General features: G+C 49.9%; 1 protein-coding gene across 3 annotated transcripts in view; it reads right to left on the bottom strand.

Annotated features, from left to right (window-relative positions):
• Positions 1 to 20,803, bottom strand: part of lin-28 (protein lin-28 homolog) — a 211,795-nt gene that overhangs the window by 9,021 nt on the left and 181,971 nt on the right. For all 3 annotated transcript variants that reach the window (XM_050171686.3, XM_050171685.3, XM_050171687.3), the window contains one exon: positions 2,277 to 2,449. In XM_050171686.3, coding sequence (XP_050027643.2) covers positions 2,277 to 2,449 — 173 coding nt within the window. The remainder of the gene's footprint in view (positions 1 to 2,276; positions 2,450 to 20,803) is intronic.

Below are 20,803 nucleotides of genomic sequence, written 5' to 3'. Positions count from 1 at the left end.
GAAAAAAAGTCATAATAAGTAAAATTATACAAGTGGGTATGTACTGCGTGATTTTGGTCGTGATCGATGCGTCTACATTCGCGCAGATCGAATGTCGACGGAGCCGCGCGTCTTCGCACTCGCCTGCCTCGGCACGGGAGCGATCACGCGGAGGGACGCGAACGGCGGTGGCCTCTCCATGTACGCTGCAGGCTTTACCCGCGCGCCATGCGAACACGACGGTAGTTTAGCGGCACCCTTGCGAGTCGTTATTTAGAGAACCCCCTCCCTCCCCTTGCGTCTCTCCCTCCTCCCACTTCTCGACAGCCGATCGACGTGGAAGCCATTAAACCGGGAACCAAACCGAAGAGGACTGCAGAAGCCGCGCGATCGTCATCAGCCGTGCGGAAAGCGCGCCATGCGGCCGCTTGTTGCGTGTCCGCTGTCCCCTTTTATCGCGGCGAGACAGACTGTAGTGCCGACGCGACCACGTGACTTGGGGGGAAAGGTGACGAGGGAAAGAAAGAGGGCGATGGCTTGCGTGGCTTTTTGCTGCGCATACGTACACTTCACAAAACGTTATGAAACTTTAATAACGTGCCCTAGATCGAGTGCTCTTCGGTAAGGTATCCCGCGGTTGCTGGTTGTTTCAGGTTAGCTTAAGCGTCGTGAAAGATCAGGCGTTTGAGACATTGGGTAAGATAAATAATTATATTTGTAGATATGGAGACAGGTCTGGCCTGCGTCTTGCGCGCTCTAAACTCTGCGCTGGTGAAAGGGTAAAAAAATATGAACGAAAGAGGAGTGGAAGGCGATGATAGGGTAGTGGCACGATTTAATGCTGGTTACCAACACAGCAGCGTACTTATGAACTATAAAAAAAATATAAATTATTTCCGATTCTATGCCTTTTGTGGTGATTAACTCTACCCGCCGTGGTTGCTTAGTGGCTTGTTGGGTTGCTAAGCACGAGGTAGCGGGATCGAATTCCGGCCTCGGGGGCCGCACTTCGATGGGGGAAATGCGAAAACACCAGTGTACTTGGATTTAGGCACGCGTTTAAAGAACCCCAGATGGTCCAAATTTTCGGAGTCCTCCAGTACGGCGTGCCTCACAATGAGATCGTGGTTTTAGAACGTAAAACCCCGTAAATTGTTAAATAGAACAATTTGTCATCAACACTTCACAATCGCTAAAAAAATGTTTGGCCCCACCTCGCTTCGTCATATGTCTTAAAATCCAGTTCTCTGCTTTGTAGAAACTGTATCATTGTAACAGCTCTCAGATTTACTTGCGCGGACAGGACGTCCTCAATTCTTTTTTTGCAAGTTCATTCGTGTTTTGTCAACGACCACATGCTTCCAAACTATATTTATTTATTTATTTATTTATTTATTTATTTATTTATTTATTTACAAGTACCTGACAAGCCTTCGAGAAGGCATTGTGTAAGGGGTGGGGGGGAATGCGTTAACATATTCGTAAGGAACAAGAAAGGAAAATAAAAGCATCAGTACAAATAATGGAATATTCACGCAATGCAGTAGTATGAAACATTAATACGATATTAGCCCCGCATCTCGGGGTGCACAAAACCGGCGGTGGTGTTTTCGGTGTACCCTACACTCTGATCGTTAACACCTTTTTTTTTTCCTCGTGGTGATTTACGTGGCAAGAAAGCGAACCACGATGCCTCGAACTTGCCACCCATATGGCTATAACGGCGCGTTTTGTGGACAGAACACAGAAAGAATGCATACAGGACAGTCGCCGATCCTTCTTTCTGTGTCCTGTCCTCAAAACGCACCGTTATAACCATGTTCCATCAAGTCAGCAAACCAACTAGCCCATCTAAGTCTGTTAATTGCCACCTATGCACTCCATCTCGTCAGTCGTTTGCAGCACTGTGCCATGTATGAGGCGTACACAGGCAATATGCTTGCGCAGCGGAATATAGTTCATGGCATAACTGTCTGATTAATGGCAGGACTATAGTTTTGTTCTTGCTTCGTTTATGACACGTGACGGCGACACGCGGCATGTTAGGACCTCTGCGCATGCAGGTCGTGTACCGTGAATCACCGCGACGGTCATGAGCATACGATGCGGCGCGGATGAACACACATCTTGAGGGGGAATTCGGCATTCCTATTGGCTAAGGAGCCCTGTGGCTTCCACAGTCCTGCAAACGACTTGTGAGATGATAGTGTATAGGAGTGTGGTGCTGCGTGGTCGTGTGATCGGCATGGGGTTTAGCCACGTGACCTGGACAGCGTAAGGCATGCACATATACATACCTGATCTTTCGGAACCGCTTCTTGGACATGGGCCTCCGGTGCGACCCCTTGCAGTCGCCACCTTCGGGTCCCGACACGGCCGTGGCCTCGACGCCCTTGTCCGAGGCCTTGCACTCGAACTCGACCTCTTCGTCGTCGCCCAGGCTCCTGAAGCCGGACATCTGGATCACCGACTGCGGAGAACAAAATCCAGACAGGTTTCGGTTACAAGAAGAACAAATAACGAATGTTTCATGAAAGCCACGTATGTAACTTTTCATTTCATAAAGACGTCATTGTCGTCATTGTCATCACCGTCATGGTCATCCGTCTATGTAATGTCCACTGCAGGAGGAAGGCATCTCCCAGTGATTTCCAAGTACTCCTAGCGTCAGTTGACTCTATCAAATGCCCGTAAATTGCCAAACCTAACCTCATAAAAGCACAGCAGAAAGCCTATATAGGCTACACACAGTGCAGTAAAGTCGAATGATCAATCGATAGGTCGATTGAGCAGTCCGAATCAATCAATCAGTCAATCAATCAAACTACGTCAACTGTAGGACAAAAAAGTCGCGCTGTCTCGAAGCTCGTAACTAAAATTAAAACTGCAACGTCATCAGTCCACGTCAATTTCGCTCAATCGGCTGTGTTTGCCATCCCTCGATATCTGTTCGTTTACTCGTAGTGACATGGGTTACATGTCCGACTTATTACGTGCCACCCAACTCCACTAGTTTCGTCAAAATTTCGGGCCAGGATATCCAGTTACTCGCGCGTGCGTGTGCTCTTAAATTGTCGCTGTCTTTCAGCCGTCGCCCAGCAGTACACAACGTGAGGAGCTGTCGCTGCCGTGTAACCAAACAGTGGTAGGCTCCTGTCTGATTCCTTGGCCTCGGAATTGCTCTAGACAACGAAGTCAACGTGACCTCTTCGCTCCTGAAATTTTTGGAGCACTCGATAGGTTGAAACGAAATGGCTTTTGCGTTAGAAGACGTGGACTAAGAAAGTGGGGGAGGGTGCAGGGCAGGCGAAGCGTTTCGTGTACCCTGTACCCCCACCCCTTTCCTTTGTCCAGTTATTCTAGCGCAAAAACCATTTCGCGATGCGTAACCAACTCGCCTAAATCACCATTTGGAGGTTGAACGAGCCTCAAAGCACATCACCGTGATAATTTCGTTGACGTGCACTCTGACTCGCGAACTTTTGACAAAGGCTGCACAATCCACGGTGGCTTGAAATCGCGACATGACTTGAAAGCAGCATCCCTCTTTGTTAAAAGCGTTGCAGTGCCAAACAACATGCTACAAAACAGGTTTACTATATCGTACAATTGCACCGCCGAACAAGTTAGGGCTATAACTAGAATGCGTGCTTTCCAGTTTTCGCCAACGCGTGTAATGTCGGCACGATTTCGGCTTGTACCACGTGACCTTGTCCGCATTCAGGTAAGGCCTATTCTATCTCTGAATAAATGGCGAAGCGAGATCGTCCTCTCGAGTTATTACTTGTGAAATGAGTTCTACTTTGCAATTACACGTTCGCGTTTCGTTTTTTCAGCGATGTTACTTATAGCGAAGACTGCGTAGCATGAGGACCCATGAATTCTCCTCCGGTAAGACTAAAGTGACCAACCCTAAGTTGATTTCGGACCATCTACATGTCCATCTACCTGATGTACACCAGTACAACGTCGAACGTAGCATCGATTTCATTATGTATAACTTCGAAGTGCGGAGTGATTTCTCACAATGTCATCAGCAGAGCTTGCTTCGGCTGCCCGTTCTTCACTTATCATAGGCAGCTCCGCGCTGTGGGATCCGCTGTTACTACTGTTGGCACGCGATAAAAAGAGCACGCACATGCGAGCGACAGGCCATTGGCAAAAAATTGTCCTTGGAAGCCATAAGGAAAAGCTTCGTCTTCAAACTAACTAACATAGATAGAATAACACGCATTACAGATATACTACACAAACACATAAGACGCCAACAAACAATAACACCAAGGACAGCATAGGGGAAATTATTAGCAGTTCTTAATTGAATTAAGCTTAGGTATAAATGGAAACAAAATCGGATGACAAAGCAACTGACCGCAGGTGGGTTACACACCCATGCCTTCACATTACGCGTACAATGCTCTTACCAATTGATCTACCGCGGCGCGCCGTTTTTCCATCCACGTTCTGGGATATATATATATATATATATATATATATATATATATATATATATATATATATATATATATATATATATATATATATATATATATGACAGCATTATAGTTGTAGAGCGAGCAGTTCGGTTCGTGACGGTGAGGCAAAAGAAAGAAGAAAAACGGAAACTGCGTTAGCAAATCAACCTCCTTGTAGCAACGATGTAATCGTGAAAAATCCAGCACTCTTCCTTTCATGACGCTCGCATCAAGAGGCAAAACACAGGAGCAGCTGTAAACACCTCTCACGCGCAGACAGTTTACATGGCGGGAGCAGGTTCCTGCCCTCGAGCCCGCGTTAGACGTTCACATGCATGTTTAATTGACGGGTCGAGTTAAACGCGCATCGTACAATCTCGTTACGGTTAGGAACCACTCGACCGAAGTATACAACTCGGGTAAGTTGTAGCTGTCACGCGAGATCTCGCTGAGCGATCGAACTACGGCACCAGAGCTGTCCCCGTGGCCTGACTCGCTCGTGCGTCGAACTGCTTGACTCCTCGCCAAGAAAAGAAGGTAACACGCGAAGGGAAAACCCACGATTAGAAAAAGCAAACGCTTCCACGATAGGAAAACGGTTTCATTGCGAGAGAAGCATGCGAATCGGTAAAACAGAGGCGAATTTGTTGGTAGTTTACGAGCGATCACAAAACTGCGGTGCGTACCTTATCGTCGTCTTCGTCGAAAATGAGGCAAATGTAGCCGCCTGCCGTTTCGCCCGCGGATGCCTCTTTGGCTACGGGTCTTAATTTGTTTTAGGTGTGATAGCTGGATGTCTACAAACACTACGAGTGAATAAAAACACGTTCAAGAGAGAAAATATTTGTGACGATGCAAGCGGAAGTATTTCTGCCGCCGTGGAGAATGCGGACGGAACTATATTCTTTTTTTGTGTGTTTAAACATTCGTAAGCTGCGCGAGCGGAAGAAGAGGTGGAAGAAGTTAAGGGAGTTATGGAACGTAAGAGAATGTAGTGGGTAAGTGCCATATCTTTAGCAGGTTTAGCACATTAATGAGAAGGCAAAAGAAGATTGTTTCTACTATTGATCACGCTCTGTTCCTCGCGTCGAACACTCGTGTCATTAAGCGACCTGGCCGTGTAGAACAATCTCGTCGCGGGGTGGTTTCCCCAGTGATACACGCTCCCTTTCCAAGCATGCCACATGTGACGCAATAACATTTGCGCGGAAGCTTCCTCCATGCTTCATGCAGGAACGAAAACTTAAACGCAAGGGAAAACTATACGCGATTAGCGTGCTCCCGAAAGCACGGTATACGGTATAGTGGTGCGCGAGTGTTTTTCATTGTGCCCAATCAGAATGCGGCCGCCATAACAAGGATTCGAACCTGCAACCTCGTGCGTAGCAGATTAACGCTATATGCCCACTGAACCATCGCGGTGGGTCTGGCGAAAGTTCGACGTTGGTAACTTTTTTTTTTTTTTTTTGTGTAGGACAACGTGCGATGAACTTTGAGTGGTGAGCGAGTGGCGCGTAAGCACATGTTTTAGTATATAACTCCAGAATTTGATCTAAAATTGTTATCGTTCGGCTACCAAGAAAATGATGGTTAGTGTACATGGACTTGTCTGTCATGTTTTCTTGCGGCTTCAAAGTTTTCGTGAAGTCATTTATTACGCTTTAGCTTTCTAAATTTCCAAGCACTAATATAATTCGCTAAACCCATCGAGGCAATAAGTATATGCGTACATGCGCAAATCATTGCCGATTGTTGCATTTACAACGCGATGTCTTGATGAATACGATCGATTTGGAATGTCGCTTGGAGCTGCGCAGAAGGACAAAGTTTTTGCACATCCATGTGCCCCCTTGGAGGCACACGGATGTGCATGATCGAACTTTGTGCATACACATGGATGTGCATAAACCGCGATACTTCCATCTCCCATATAGCGATGCAAGTATGATGCAAGTAAGATGCGCTAGAGTTTCCTCTATAGTGATTTTTGCAAGAAACTCTATATGCTCGACGCGCAACACTGAGTCTGATACTGTGCCGGTGACGGCGCGGTCCTTTCTTTTTAGGCCGAACTCCGCATGTACATAAACCGTAGAATTGCTGCATACGTTTCCATTTGTCCGCCGCCGCTCGAGGTTTAGATTTGGGAAGTTCCGGATGGGGGGAAAAAAAAAGTGATGAACGCACAGATCCGGCCGGCGGGTGGGTGCCATATACGCAGCGGCGGCCAACACCACACAGCGCGGGCCTAGCTGTGCCCGGCTCTCGCTCGGCGAGCGGGCCATTCGCGGAAATAGAGCGCTTCCGGGGGCGGTTGTTTCAAAGTTCCGGTCACCACATCCGAGCTCTCCGCGGGCGGGCCACCCCGCTCAGGCGGAAGCCGACGAGACTTTCAGTCTCAGCAGATTCCCTCGTCGGCCCACGCTCGATTAGGGCTCAACACCAGATCTCGGTGGTGCGCAAGCTCCACTTCTTTTGTCTGGTGTTCTTTCATTATCGTTTTCGTGCGGCAATATGTGCGTTATGAAGAAGCAAAACTGCGAACACGTACGTATGCGCATGCGCGACAAGCCATATATAGCGAGTAGTAGTCCGAGAGCCTTCCATGGGGCTAGAGGCCTAATCGGATTCGACCGCATCATGAAGGTCTGGCAACCCTCAATTTATCTCCTTTAAGAAGAGGCGCCGCGTCAGTGTATCTCCACACAAACGATCCCTCAGAGGGCAGTAACGGTTTCCGACAGTACCCTGCCGCCCGTCTCATTAGGTGCTTAGCACGGCGCGCGACACTGTTGGATAAAGAATCCGCTCGGGACAAATAAAAACAAACGCTAATCAAGATCGTTTGCACGTTATGTGGGTGTGCTGTAGAGGTTGGATAGTTCTTGTGTGTCCGCATATATGTATCGCCTTTTACGGAACACCGGAACACAGGGGACACGGACGGTGGCAGCAACGATGGTAGTGACATCTTGTGGGGATTCGCTGAACCGACGCTGTTTTATAGCTGAAAGAAAATCGAGTCACTGCCATACTCATCAGCATTTCTTTAACGACACCTTCACGCCACCAAGCTAAGTTGCACGGAGCAATAATAGCTTTGCGTGCTCTAGTTGAACTCAACGTAGCAAGATGGCGCCTATACAGTTTTGCTGAATGAATTCTTGGGTTTTAGGTGCCAAAACCACGATTTCGTTATGAGGTACTCTGTATAGTGCGACACTCCGGATTAATTTTGACTACCAAGGGATCTTTCACGTGCCCAAAATCTATGGGGCACGGTCGTTCTTGCATTTCGCCCCCATCGAAATGCGGCCGCCGAGGCCGCGGCATTTGATCCCGCGACCTCGTGCATATAGCAGCGCAACACCATATAACCGCTAAGCCACCGCGGCGGATTACAGTGCTGTTGTCGACGTCTATATTTCCCGTGTTGCGGTATTCGGTGAATGGTAATACGTGATACGCGTAAGCCGAATGTCTCTGTTGCGAAGGAAATCGCAGATTCAAGAAAGCACTCCCTCAAGTAGGTGCGCGTTCTCAATGCGCGCGGCGTTCTGTCGCCTTCCACTCACGGAAGCGATCAATCGATTGGTTGATTGATCAGAATGATAAAGATGCGATCGCCACGGCAATCGCTAATCACTTGCAGCGTTTTCCTATACAGAAAAGTCTGTGAACGCGGGCCCGGGATTTTATAGGTAGTATCCAAATCCAGCACTCAGCCAACCCTATACCTCGGAGTAAAAGAAACACATGTCGAAGGCGACGATTTTGCAAAGCATTCGCGCCGGAAGCAAATGCAGACCTGACAAAACGTCAGAGCCACCATGTTTTTAGACACCACTTATTGTTAACAATGTCAAGTTCTCCTATGCTGTCAAACTTGCGATCTGGCCAACTCTGATTGGCGGACAGCGCAGCTACACCCTCTCTGATTGGCTCAAAACGCAAGCACTCATCAAAGCAGAATAATTTGTAGACAGCGTCCAGAAAACCACCTTCGAGCGCACGACAATACGCAGACGAATCATGTTTGATATATATATATATATATATATATATATATATATATATTGAAATGGGGTTTATTGTAGCTCGTTCGAGGGATCGCAGGTAGCTCTAGATCACGAGTCCTCGCGCTTCGCATCAACAACCCGCGCTCGTGTCTCGCGCCGCAGCGGTCGCAGTCCGCACAGTGCCACATGCATATTACCCACTACAACTACCCCCGGGGCGAAGAGGAGCCATCCTGGCGACCTAAGGCGATGATACGATAAGGGGGTCGTGGTACGGCTTCAGGCGGCTGACGTGAACAGTCTCGCGGCCACGGCGGCGTTTGTCCGAAGATGGTGTCACCGGTTCGACCACATAATTTACAGGCGAAGTACACGCGACGACCCGGTACGGACCTTGATATTTCGGAGCAAGCTTTGGGCTAAGGCCTGGAGCTTGGAAGGGCAGCCGAAGCCAGACGTGAGAGTCCACGGCGAAGGACTGTGTGGGCTGATCGTTGTCGTGGCGATCTTTGTGGATTCCTTGGGTATCCGACGTGAACGAGCGAGCCAGTTGGCGGCACTCTTCAGCATGGCGAGCAACTTCGGAAAGAGGGGTGAATTCAGAGGCATCCGGGTGATATGGTAGTACGGTGTCGAGGGTAGTGGATGGTTCACGCCCATAAAGAAGGAAAAATGGTGAGAAGCTTGTGGTAGCCTGAACGGCGGTATTGTATGCGTACGTCACAAAAGGGAGGACATCGTCCCAATTTGAATGATCCGACGCAACATACATGGTGAGCATGTCCCCAAGGGTGCGGTTGAATCGTTCCGTTAGACCGTTAGTTTGTGGGTGATACGCCGTAGTGGTGCTGTGAATAGTGCGGCACGCGGCGAGTAGCTCATTAATAACTTCGGACAAGAAGACACGGCCTCGGTCACTGAGTAGTTCTCGCGGTGCGCCGTGCCGTAAGACGAAATGCCGTAAGATGAATGCGGCGACGTCGCGAGCACCAGCCGAAGCAAGTGCAGCAGTTTCAGCATATCTTGTCAGGTGGTCTACTGCGACAATTATCCAACGATTTCCGGCAGCACTGCACGGAAGAGGCCCATAAAGGTCGATGCCAACCCGATCAAAAGGACGTGCAGGACACGGTAAAGGTTGCAGAGGGCCTGTCGGATGAGAAGATGTCTTGCGTCGCTGACAGGCTGCACATGACCGAATGTATTTGCGGACATAAGAATACATGCCGCGCCAGTAGTACCGCTGGCGGAGCCGCTCGTAGGTTTTCAGGACGCCAGCATGAACTTGTTGTGGGTCTGCATGGAAATACGTGCATACGTCGGAACGCAAATGTCGAGGGAGGACTAGCAGCCATTTGCGACCGTCGGGCTGATAGTTTCGGCGGTACAAGATGGCGTCCCGTAGCACGAAGTGGGTGGCTTGGCGACGAATGGCTCGAGGGCATGTAGACGTTGAAGAACTGCTAAGAATGTCAATGAGAGACAGAATCCACGGATCTTTTCTCTGTTCAGACGGCATGTCAGTAACAGCAAGCGTAGCAACCGGGCACTCTATGGATGAAGGTGGCCTTTCGTCGGATCGCATGGGCGCACGGGAGAGCGCATCTGCATCAGAATGTTGGCGCCCGGATCGATAAATGACGCGAATGTCAAATTCTTGGATCCGAAGAGCCCAACGTCCAAGACGCCCCGACGGGTCTTTCAGTGACGCAAGCCAGCAGAGCGCGTGGTGGTCTGTCACAACGTCGAACGGACGGCCATACAAGTAAGGGCGAAATTTGTTTAAGGCCCAAACTATAGCTAAACATTCTTTTTCCGTGACAGAATAATTGGATTCTGCCTTCGTGAGAGCACGACTCGCATATGCAACCACATATTCTGGAAAGCCAGGCTTCCGTTGTGCAAGGACGGCCCCAAGACCAACGCCGCTGGCGTCGGTATGAACTTCAGTCGGTGCACTCGGGTCGTAGTGGCGTAGAACAGGCGGTGAGGTAAGCCGACGACGCAAAGTGGTGAAGGCTTGGTCACATGCCGGAGTCCAGTCACGAAGGTCACTAGAGCCAGCCAGGAGCTTCGTCAGGGGAGCGATGATGCAGGCAAAATTGCGCACAAAGCGGCGAAAATAAGAGCAAGGACCGACGAAACTGCGGAGCTCTTTCACTGTAGTCGGCCGCGGAAATTCTGCGACAGCACGAAGTTTGTCAGGGTCGGGAAGGACGCCGTCTTTGGACACGACATGGCCAAGTATGGTCAGCTGGCGGGCTCCGAAGCGGCACTTTTTCAAGTTAAGTTGAAGGCCGGCGGTGGTAAGGCAAGTAAGGACTTCGCGGAAACGAGAGAGGTGAGTGGTGAAATCAGGGGAGAAAACTACCACGTCGTCTAAATAACACAAGCACGTCTTCCATTTGAGGCCTCGTAGAAGATTGTCCATCATCCTTTCGAATGTCGCGGGTGCATTGCAGAGGCCGAATGGCATTACTGTAAACTCATACAGGCCATCAGGCGTAATAAAAGCTGTCTTCGAGCGGTCGGATTCATCCACTGGCACTTGCCAATAGCCCGATCGCAAGTCCAAAGAAGAAAAGAATTCGGCACCATGAAGACAATCCAGGGCGTCATCTATGCGCGGTAGAGGATAGACATCTTTTCGTGTAATCTTGTTGAGGCGACGATAGTCCACACAGAAACGAATCGAGCCATCTTTTTTCTTAATGAGTACTACAGGAGATGACCAAGGGCTGCAGGATGGCTTGATAACACCACGTTCAAGCATGTCTTCAACTTGCTCGGCGATGACACGACGCTCGGTGGATGGCACGCGGTACGGACGCTGGCGTAATGGTGCGTGGTGTCCCGTATCAATGTGGTGAGAGACGGTACTCGTGCGGCCTAATGATGCTTGGTTGCAGTCAAAAGAGGCGTGAAAATCATTTAAAAGAGTAATAAGCCGCTCACGTTGTGTCGCTCGAGGTCATCGGCAATAGAGCGACAAAAAACATCCGGTGGTACTCGGTTAGATGGCACATGGGGTGCCAGTGCTGTTACGTTGGCAGTATCCACGTCGTCGGGAACAGGGAACTGCACAATAACGTCAGCGTCCACAGTCTGGATGGTACCAATAGTCTCGCCACAGTGCAAAGCCAAAGTGTACGAATTTGGGTTAGAAATCAGTATTTCTGCAGCCCCATGGTGAACCGTGAGGAGGGCGAAAGGCAACAATATAGGCTGGCGGCGAATGAAGATGGCAGCGGGTGAAAACATGACCGTCGCTTCGGCAAGCGATGCGCATGAAAGAGGGACAAATACCGCGCTGTGAGGGGGAAGGTCAGTATCTGAAGCTACACAGATCCTGGTAACATCATGAACTTGAAAGTCGTGAGATGGCAAATCGCACAGAACGGAGAACTGAACCTCAGCACGTGCACAGTCAATGACCGCGTGATGGCGCGACAGAAAATCCCAACCGAGAATCACATCGTGGGAGCAACAAGTTAGCACAAAGAAATCAATCGAATACAAAATGTCTCGAATCAACACCCTGGCAGTGCACATAGCGACTGGCTGAACTTGTTGTGCACTGGCTGTTCTAAGCAATAATACCGAAGGCATCATGGTCACTTTCCGTAATTCACGGCAAAGTTTCTCACTAATCACAGATACAGCAGCACCTGTATCGACGAGCGCAAGACATTTGATGCCATCAACAGACACTTCAATAACGTTAGCGGGGGAAAAACGAGGACTTTGATGTTCCGACGATGACGCAGTTCGTGCCTCAGGAACTGCGGAAATCAGTTTTCCGCCTCAGTAGTACTGGCACTGGGCCTACGACGCATGGGTGAGAGTGAGCGCCGACGAGGGGAAGGTGAGCGACGAGTATTGTAGAGCTGTGACTGCGGTGCTGGTATGTCATCAGCAGCGTAGACTTCCGGTGGTGGTCGTGAAGGCATACGGAAAGGTCGGAAGCCGGAGCTGGGTGGTCGCGCGGTGCCCACGAAGGCCGGCAAGCGCCGGCGGCAGAAGCGCGCTACATGTCCCGGTGTACCGCAGGCATAGCATATTGGGCGGTTGTCAAGAGTGCGCCAAGGATTTGTACCTTGCTGCTGTGCGCTGAAAAAGGCAGCGACCTGCTGGCGAGGCGAGGGCGGATGAGAGAACACCGGCTGGAGAGGCGCTGAAGGCGGAGGTGAGAATCCCGGCAGACGAGGCGCCCGTGCAGCGGCTTCAGCATACGTCAGAGGCGCGGCCACAGGAGCCGGCTGACACGGAGGTGGAAGAGCTTCGGTCACTTGCTCTTGAATTACCTGTCGGATCGCTGGAGCCAAATATTGAGAAGGCTTCTCCGTGGTCGGCAAAATCGAGAGCTGTCGCGCGACCTCCTCGCGCACAAATTCTTTTATTTGCGTCAGCAAAGTTGTGTGGTTGTCGCCAATAACCAATGCTGCTAACGAATCTTCCGTAGGCGGTGGGCGCCGAGCTAAGATGCGTTGTTTCCGTAGCTCGTCAAAACTTTGGCACAAGTTGATAACTTCGGCCACGGTACGCGGATCCTTCGCTAGCAACACTTGAAATGCGTCCTCATCAATGCCTTTCATAATGTGTTTTATCTTGTCCTGTTCCGCCATTGACGGATTCACGCGCTTACACAGGTCAATGACATCTTCGATGTAACTTGTGAACGTTTCACCGTGATGTTGCGCGCGCCCCCGTAAGCGTTGTTCTGCGCGAAGCTTGCGCACAGCGGGGCGCCCGAACACTTCTGTGAAACTTGTCTTGAATCTGCTCCACGTTGTGAAATCGTGTTCATGGTTTCGGAACCAGAGGTTCGCGACGCCGGTTAAGTAAAACAGCACATTGTGCAACTTCGTGATGTCGTCCCACTTGTTATGCTGGCTCACCCTTTCGTAAGATGACAACCAATCCTCCACGTCATGATCATCGGTGCCGCTAAAGATGGCAGGATCACGCTGGCGCAATGCACCGGAAACGATGATCGTCGGAGGCTGTGGTGCATCTTCCTGGGTGGTTTCGTCAGGCATGGTCGCAGCAGTCGGTAGCGTCCGGCTTCGGAGTTCCAGTTTTCGAGGTCACCCCGCAGCTCCACCAAATGAAATGGGGTTTATTGTAGCTCGTTCGAGGGATCGCAGGTAGCTCTAGATCACGAGTCCTAGCGCTTCGCATCAACAACCCGCGCTCGTGTCTCGCGCCGCAGCGGTCGCAGTCCGCACAGTGCCACATGCATATTACCCACTACAATATATATATATATATATATATATATATATATATATATATATATATATATATATATATATATATATATATATATATATATATATATATATATATGGCCTTCTATATTCTTTCTTTCTTTCTACTTTTTTCACGGAATGGTGTGCAGGTAAATATATTATAACATACATGGAGAAATTGAACACGACAGATGATGAGATCTCAGTGTATTTGTTAATCGAATTGTTCACTGACCACAAAGATGTAATTAAGTGGTGCAATAAGTGGGGCCGGTAATTTATGCCGAGCTGTGCGGCGGGTCGGTGTGTATCTGCAGAACGTGCGAGCAACTGCTGTCTTTTAAATTTTACGGGGCAGCAAACGACACGAAGCGGGCGCGTGTACAACGATAAATCAATGCTCTTACGCGCGCGATTGTACCGACTGGCCGCAAAGTCCCAATCCCATTCTTAGTCCACACTGCGGGTCTGACACGAGCGTCTGCCGCCCTCACGACCACAATTCGCACACGTGGGGTCACTGCAAAGATTATCTGTACCGAACATAAGGTTTACCGCACAGCACCACAAAGCTTGGATCACGTCTCTTTCAAACCAGGACCTTCAAGTGGCGCCAATCAGGATTTAGAATCGGTCGTAAGGACGTAGCTATACACCGAACTGTATAATCCCTGAACGCCGGCGACCATATACAGAAAGCGACCGCGCCAGAAGAGTCTGTGGGACGGGCGCGATCCGATACATGCAGCGACGGTGCTGTAAATGGAGATGGGAACTCGTATGCGGTCTGCATGCGGAGGCGCGGGAACTGTATCTCATCTTCGTCAAGTCCCTGCCAATCTTGGTTCGAGATCGCACCCGCGCGCTCAGGCCGCCGGTCGAAAGCACCGCGATGAAAACGTCCCTCCCGTTACAGGCCCGCCGCCCTATGAGACGTAAAGGACTCTCCAGAAGACGGCTGGCTTGTTCGAGGAACAACGGACCCGGAGGAGAACGTAAGCTGAGCACACAGGCGCACTGACAGGCACAAACGAAGGCACAGACGAACGCACAGTCGGGAGTGACGGGGGTCATCACAAGGTGGCAGCACACCACAACGGCGGTGGTCACTCGCCGACAACGCCACCCCACCGACGACGGGCTCGAACACTGAGGCTTAGGAACACAGTGGGAGGTAGTGGAGAAGGGGGGGGGGAGGGCACGTCAGTGGATGGAACGCAGGTGAGGGGGATGGAAGGGGGGGAACGATTTCTTTTCTCCTCTCGGCACTAAAACCCGTGACCTTGCTTTGGCAGCCACCTTTGGGCCAGCTGTCCACATCTGGACCAGGGCGCGAGTGACCGTTGAAAGCGAACGTGTCCTCCCCCGCCGCTGCCGGCCGCCAGTCAAGCGGGCGTCAACAAGAGGGGGCTCGCAGACCGTCTTTTCCTGACCGTTTGGCGATTCCCCCGTCTCCTCTCCCCGTCTCCTCTCCCTGGGTCCTCTCCCTCCAACCTTTCGGAAGGACGCTTGGGCCGCAGGCTTACATCACTCGATTCGCATCTTTCGTATTTCGCCCGTCTACTTTCCTTTTCTTTCTTTCCTGTATTTCTATCACACTTTTTCCCTGCACAGCGACCTGTTGCCTTCGTCGATATTTACTTTCTTCTTCGCCTATCGGCAAATTGCTACCCCTCGTCTGCCACCAGCCAACAGAAACGGCGAGGAGAATGCTGCAAGAAAACGAAAGTAGGCGCACGCGTGTGTGACGGCCGCGCCCTCTATACTTTCGAAGGCACACGGCGCGAGCGCGAGCGCCCGCTCCTTGAAAAGCCGGCATTATTTACGTCCCAGAACTCCTATTTCGCTCTGCTCACGAAAAGCGTGCCGCCGCTGCCACTACTGCCACCACTGACCTCCGCTCCCGTTTTCCCTCCTTTCTACTCCCTTTCAAGGTCTTCCCCCCTCCCCCACTCCCCAATGCGTTCATAGCCGGCAGCAACTGGTCATGGTTGCAGCCGCCGCCACCTTCGTCGCCGCCACCTTCGTCGCCGCCATTCTGTCGGCGTCCTTCTCTCCCGCGCGCCCCTCTACACCTAATGATGGACAACACGGGGTTTGGCTTTGTGTGTGTATACGCGCGTCTCAAGCTCGGGACCGGTGCGAGTGCGCGCGCGTGCGCCAGCGTCGCAACTGCCGCATAACCTGAGCCCGCGGCGATCCTTCTTCCGAGTCTACAGACACGCACGCACGCGCGTGTCCGCGCGTGCCGTATAAGAGCGAGCGAGAAAGCGTAAAGTTGTGCATACAATCCACGGCCAGCTGCCTGCCGCCGGTGGGGTCACGGTCTGCCTTGACCCCCCTGTCCCCCGACTCTCCGATTGCCTTGGTCTTGCCGCCTGCTGCAGGCCCATGGACTCGCGTTCTTCTTGGGTCAACAGAGAGATTTGGATTAGCGGACGCAGGGAAGCTTGCGTATGCGCAAGAACCGAAAATCTAATGGCGACTTGGGCGACATACCCCAAGCGCCTTGCGTACGCAAGCATCCCCTGTAGTCTAATGTAGACTACTTCAGACGGCACAGTATGACGAGGCAGACCGTGAGCTTAGCACGTATCGTTATAACAGATGCTTCTTTTACATGTGGTTAACCATGGCGCCGACGTGATTCGCGGTGTGAATGGGTCCAATGTTACCGAATGTCACGCGGTGGAAAAATGGTGGCAGCGCAGGATGAGCTCTACCGCTCGGCCCTGCCATAGAAATACGAAGAAAACTTAACTGATTGCATTCTCGTGAGCGAATGGCGAAAGACTACATTAAAAAACGGGGCAATGGGAGAATTACAACGGTCATTGTAGCTTGAACGGCAGCATGCAGGATGCAATGCATCGCAAGTGGAACGCATTGCTTACGTAATTTACGAATCGCGTGCCCGAGCACCAATAGTACGTGGTGATCTAACTTGAACAGTGGGATGGTATTCTGACCGAGAGATAACACAGGCAAGACTACATGGCGTGTAACGCGCCACTTGAAAGCTCAGGCAAAGAAAACAGTGATATCTCCTTCAGCTGCTGAAATGTGCATTTCTTTTTTAACGAAATGTGTACACACGGTGACTTATTCGCTCATACCCTGTCTCTTGACTTAGCCAGTCATAAGACGCCATTACGTGACGAGATGTTCAAAGCCGATATCTGACTATTATATGGCTCGCTATGCCGCCTGACCCTTCCACGTAGACTGTTGACATGACCAGGAACGCATAGCGAACACAGTCGACGAAAGCCGAAGAATGAAGTGACAGGTATACACCGCTGTTCAACTCAAAAAGAATTGTAAAAATACATGAGCCAATCACGTTAGATTATTTCCGTGACGTCACCGCGGAGGCGAACTCCTTGCCTCTCGGGAACTGTGTACGTTTTGGAGCGAAGACGCACGGATGGGAGATGCAGTGTGCTTTTAGAAGCCGGTACTGAATCCTTAGGTTGTCAGCGAGCGTAAAGCGTTCCTGACAAGAGTTAAATCTATCTTTTTTTTTTTTTTTTTTTTTAGTATTTCGAGACTTCGAGTGCTGTCGCGTGCATTACTTCTGCGTCACCTGCAACCTTCGTCAAGAGCTGAACATAAGCAGCTTGATCCTATACGTAACCCGCGTTGATCGCCTCGCTACCTCGTCTTACTGGGAAAACTGCAGGCTAAAAAGGAGAAGCAGGCTACTTATCGCGGAACACAGCACAAGGAAGTATTTACGCCAGTCGTTAAGGTACATGGTACAGTATGAGCCAGACGTTCATTAACGGTTTCCTGCAGTCATTAAATGAGCCTGACGGGAAAACAGAAACCAATGCACAAGCACTTGTCGAATTATTTTTTTAGGTGGTTTCGTGCCTTTGTTGTATGGCTACAGTTCAAGTTAATTGCGTTGATCACCTGGAATGGCTTCTAAAGAAAGAGACCATATATGTATAGAACAGCAACATGACGAAAGAAAACGTACGGACGCTATATACTCAACGCAGAATCGCCCAAATCCTGGCAACCTAACGAGCCGCTTATACGCTGCTCTTGAGACACGCGCCGAGCTTTCGCCAATTAATGTCCCCGGTATACAACTCGTAATCCTCGCAAGTTAGTTTTTCTGCTGAAACCTTGTAATAAAGAAACGAACACGAAAAACAACAACAAAGAAACAACACTAGGAATGAGATGCTCGTCCTTGTTTCACATTACGGTATACAGCCGCTATGAAGGGGTGTGCGGCTGTCAGAGGTGCGAGAGCTTCTGAAAGCCGCATTGTCCGTAAAGTTATCACCGGTTGCGGATTACGGCGTTACCGGAAGCGTGAGCGGCAGAAGTGACGCTGGTAGTGACATCTTGCGACGCTTTGTTCAACTACAAATCGTTTGAAACGTTTTTTTTTTAACGTTGAGTGGTGCGTCGAAGAAAACTCATAACATGACCGCATGTTAGCGATTCACTGTCACTAAAGAATCTTTACACCAGCTACGAAGTAGAGTACAGTAGCACACTGTACTATTAGCTTTGTTCGCTCCCTGGTTAAACGAAGCGCCACGAGATGTCGCCACCAGCGTTGTTGCTACCGTACGCCTCTCCGGTAACCCGTTATTGCGTAGGCATTAATTCGTTTGCAGACAAGCTGATTATTCCCATTGTCTATCAGACAGGTAACGACGGCCGCAGGGACGTTGTAACACGTTGCGAGTCCTCGGATGACGTTACAAGGAGAACACACCATGGAGCTATAGTGCGTTCACTGTATTTTACGCCTACAGTCGTTGACAACCAGAAAATTGAATACAGGCTCCACCTACAAAAACGCAGTTCAGCGGCCCTTCGCCTCCGAAAGAGAGCCGAGCCAGGAAGCTGGAGTCAGTTTACAGCTTAATGATTTTGCTCTGCTAATGTAAATGCTCGGCTAATTGGAAAATAAAAGCTCGTTGTTTGAAGCTAAACTATTGTTTTTTTTAACATTGATATCAGTATCCCCTATATAATCTGACAAGATGTTCAGGTTTCATCCTAAAACCAGTGACATAAGGACATATCTGTACGATAATGAAAAAAAAATTGCCGTTTTAACATACAAAACTGCTTGACGCCAAAGAAACGAGCGACCCTAATTGGCCGGCGCATCTATGCGCAAATTGCAACTTGAGTTGGAGAACGTACATATAACCTTTTTAACCTCAGATTGTCATAGACTACAACAGAGCATAGTTCCTGTATTACACGTTGGTTGTGATGCGGCGAAGGCGTGCTTCCTTTCTTTTTTTGCCTTTTTTTTGAAGATATATACAGCGGCGGCCGAAATACACGAGACGGATCGATTTTACAGAAGAGCCCGTACTGAAGGCTTGCGTCACACCAAAGAGACCGCTGCGCGCGCTACGCGCATGACTGTGGACACTACATAGAGTCACCACGTATACGTCTCTTCTCGGGAGAACGAGAGAAGCACAATCATTCAGCTGCCTGCACTGTCGAGAAACCGTCTCGTGTGTACACCTTTCCCCAAAGCTAGCCAGATACTAAGCAAACCGACAAAAAAAAGTAGTGAACCAATATGAAGCCGTTGTCAATAAATACACTGCATACAATGCCCGCACATATCGCAGAACGCCAACAACAAAAAGCTATATGCCGCGACTGAGCCGCTGTTCGCGGAGAATCTAGAGGTATACGATTGCACATGATTGAAATGGAAGAGCAGAGATTTCTTTTTTTTTTCCCTGCGCGTACAAACGGGAGCCAAAGAGAGAGCGTCGGCGACCCATTATCCTGAGAGTCGCGTCCCCAAAGCGCTTTCCATAACTCCGGCCGCGATGCCGACCGGAGAACAACCGTTATCTACCTCTTACTTATACGCCGGTGAATAAGGACAAATCTCGTCCCCCTGGTTGGCTTCCGTTCTTCTTTACTTCCTCTCTTTGTTCTTCATTCTTTTTTTATCTTTTCGGACTCTGTGCCCGCCGTCGTGGTTGCTTCAGAGGAAGACCGTCTCGCGTTTCTCGAGACGACTCGGCCGGTATATGTCGTCGTCGCCGTCATCAATTCTCTCTGACTCGATTCACTGCACGCGGAAGAGAATACGCCGAATCAGAGAACTATACGTATACGTCTCGTCCAAGCTGCGCGGGGGTGTGTGCGGCCTTATACTTTGCGTCCCGATCGAGCAGGTCGGGTTTCCCGTGGAGACGACGACGACGTCAACAACCGTGTGGCCGCGGTATAGCAAGCACGGCATTTGCTAATATGCGAGGAACCGGGGCTGACTCAAGCTAAAGCTCGGATTACTTCGCTTCAACTGCAGGTTTAGGCAGACGGGGTGTCATCGGGTGCCTCATCAAAAAGATGCCGAATGGAGGAACGAGGACTGAGAAAGGGGGAAGTCGAGGAGGGGTCCCTCATCAAAAAGATGGCGAACGGAGAAATGAGGAATGAGAAAGGGGGCGGGGGGCGGTACACTACCATTGACTGTGGTCCGTCATGCTTTCACACTAAGGCACGCCTCACAGCACATTCAAACTTATCAGCGCATGAATTTGTTGTGCGACATTTATATCTATACTAAGATTGAGTCATGTGTCTGAAGTATCTATGAAAGAGAAGGGAAAAAGTGAAAAAGAAGGCTTCCTATCTTTTTCTCTTCGGTTGTCTCTCTCTTTCGCCCCTAATTAAAGGATACCTGAAAAATATCGCTAACAACTAAAGAAGCGAACAACGCAATCACGCAAAGAAAAAAAAATGGGACGAAACTGTCAGAGGATGTTTCTCAGAGTCAAACGATAGTTCCGTGGTATAGCTATTAGATGTGCTGCTGAGGACACTTTGTGATTAGCTCTACTTGTTAATGCTATAATTGGTGTCCAAATGAACGCCCCAGTGATGGCTCTCTCTTTCACTCTCTCGCTCTCGATAAGAGAAACAGGTCTCTGAGGCTATGATTTTGCTGGCTGCATGCGCCGGAAGCGATTCGGGAGACCTCATAGATGGCATGTTTTGAGGGTGTTGTGATACTTAACTGCACCCAGCATCGCCCCGCGTTATAAATCACATTAACACACTTGCG

The sequence above is a fragment of the Dermacentor andersoni genome, chromosome 6 (assembly GCF_023375885.2).
Source record: "Dermacentor andersoni chromosome 6, qqDerAnde1_hic_scaffold, whole genome shotgun sequence".
In the NCBI taxonomy this organism is placed as follows: Eukaryota; Metazoa; Arthropoda; class Arachnida; order Ixodida; family Ixodidae; genus Dermacentor; species Dermacentor andersoni.
The sequence above is the reverse complement of the archived record's forward strand: the minus strand, read 5'-3'. Positions and strand labels throughout refer to the sequence as shown.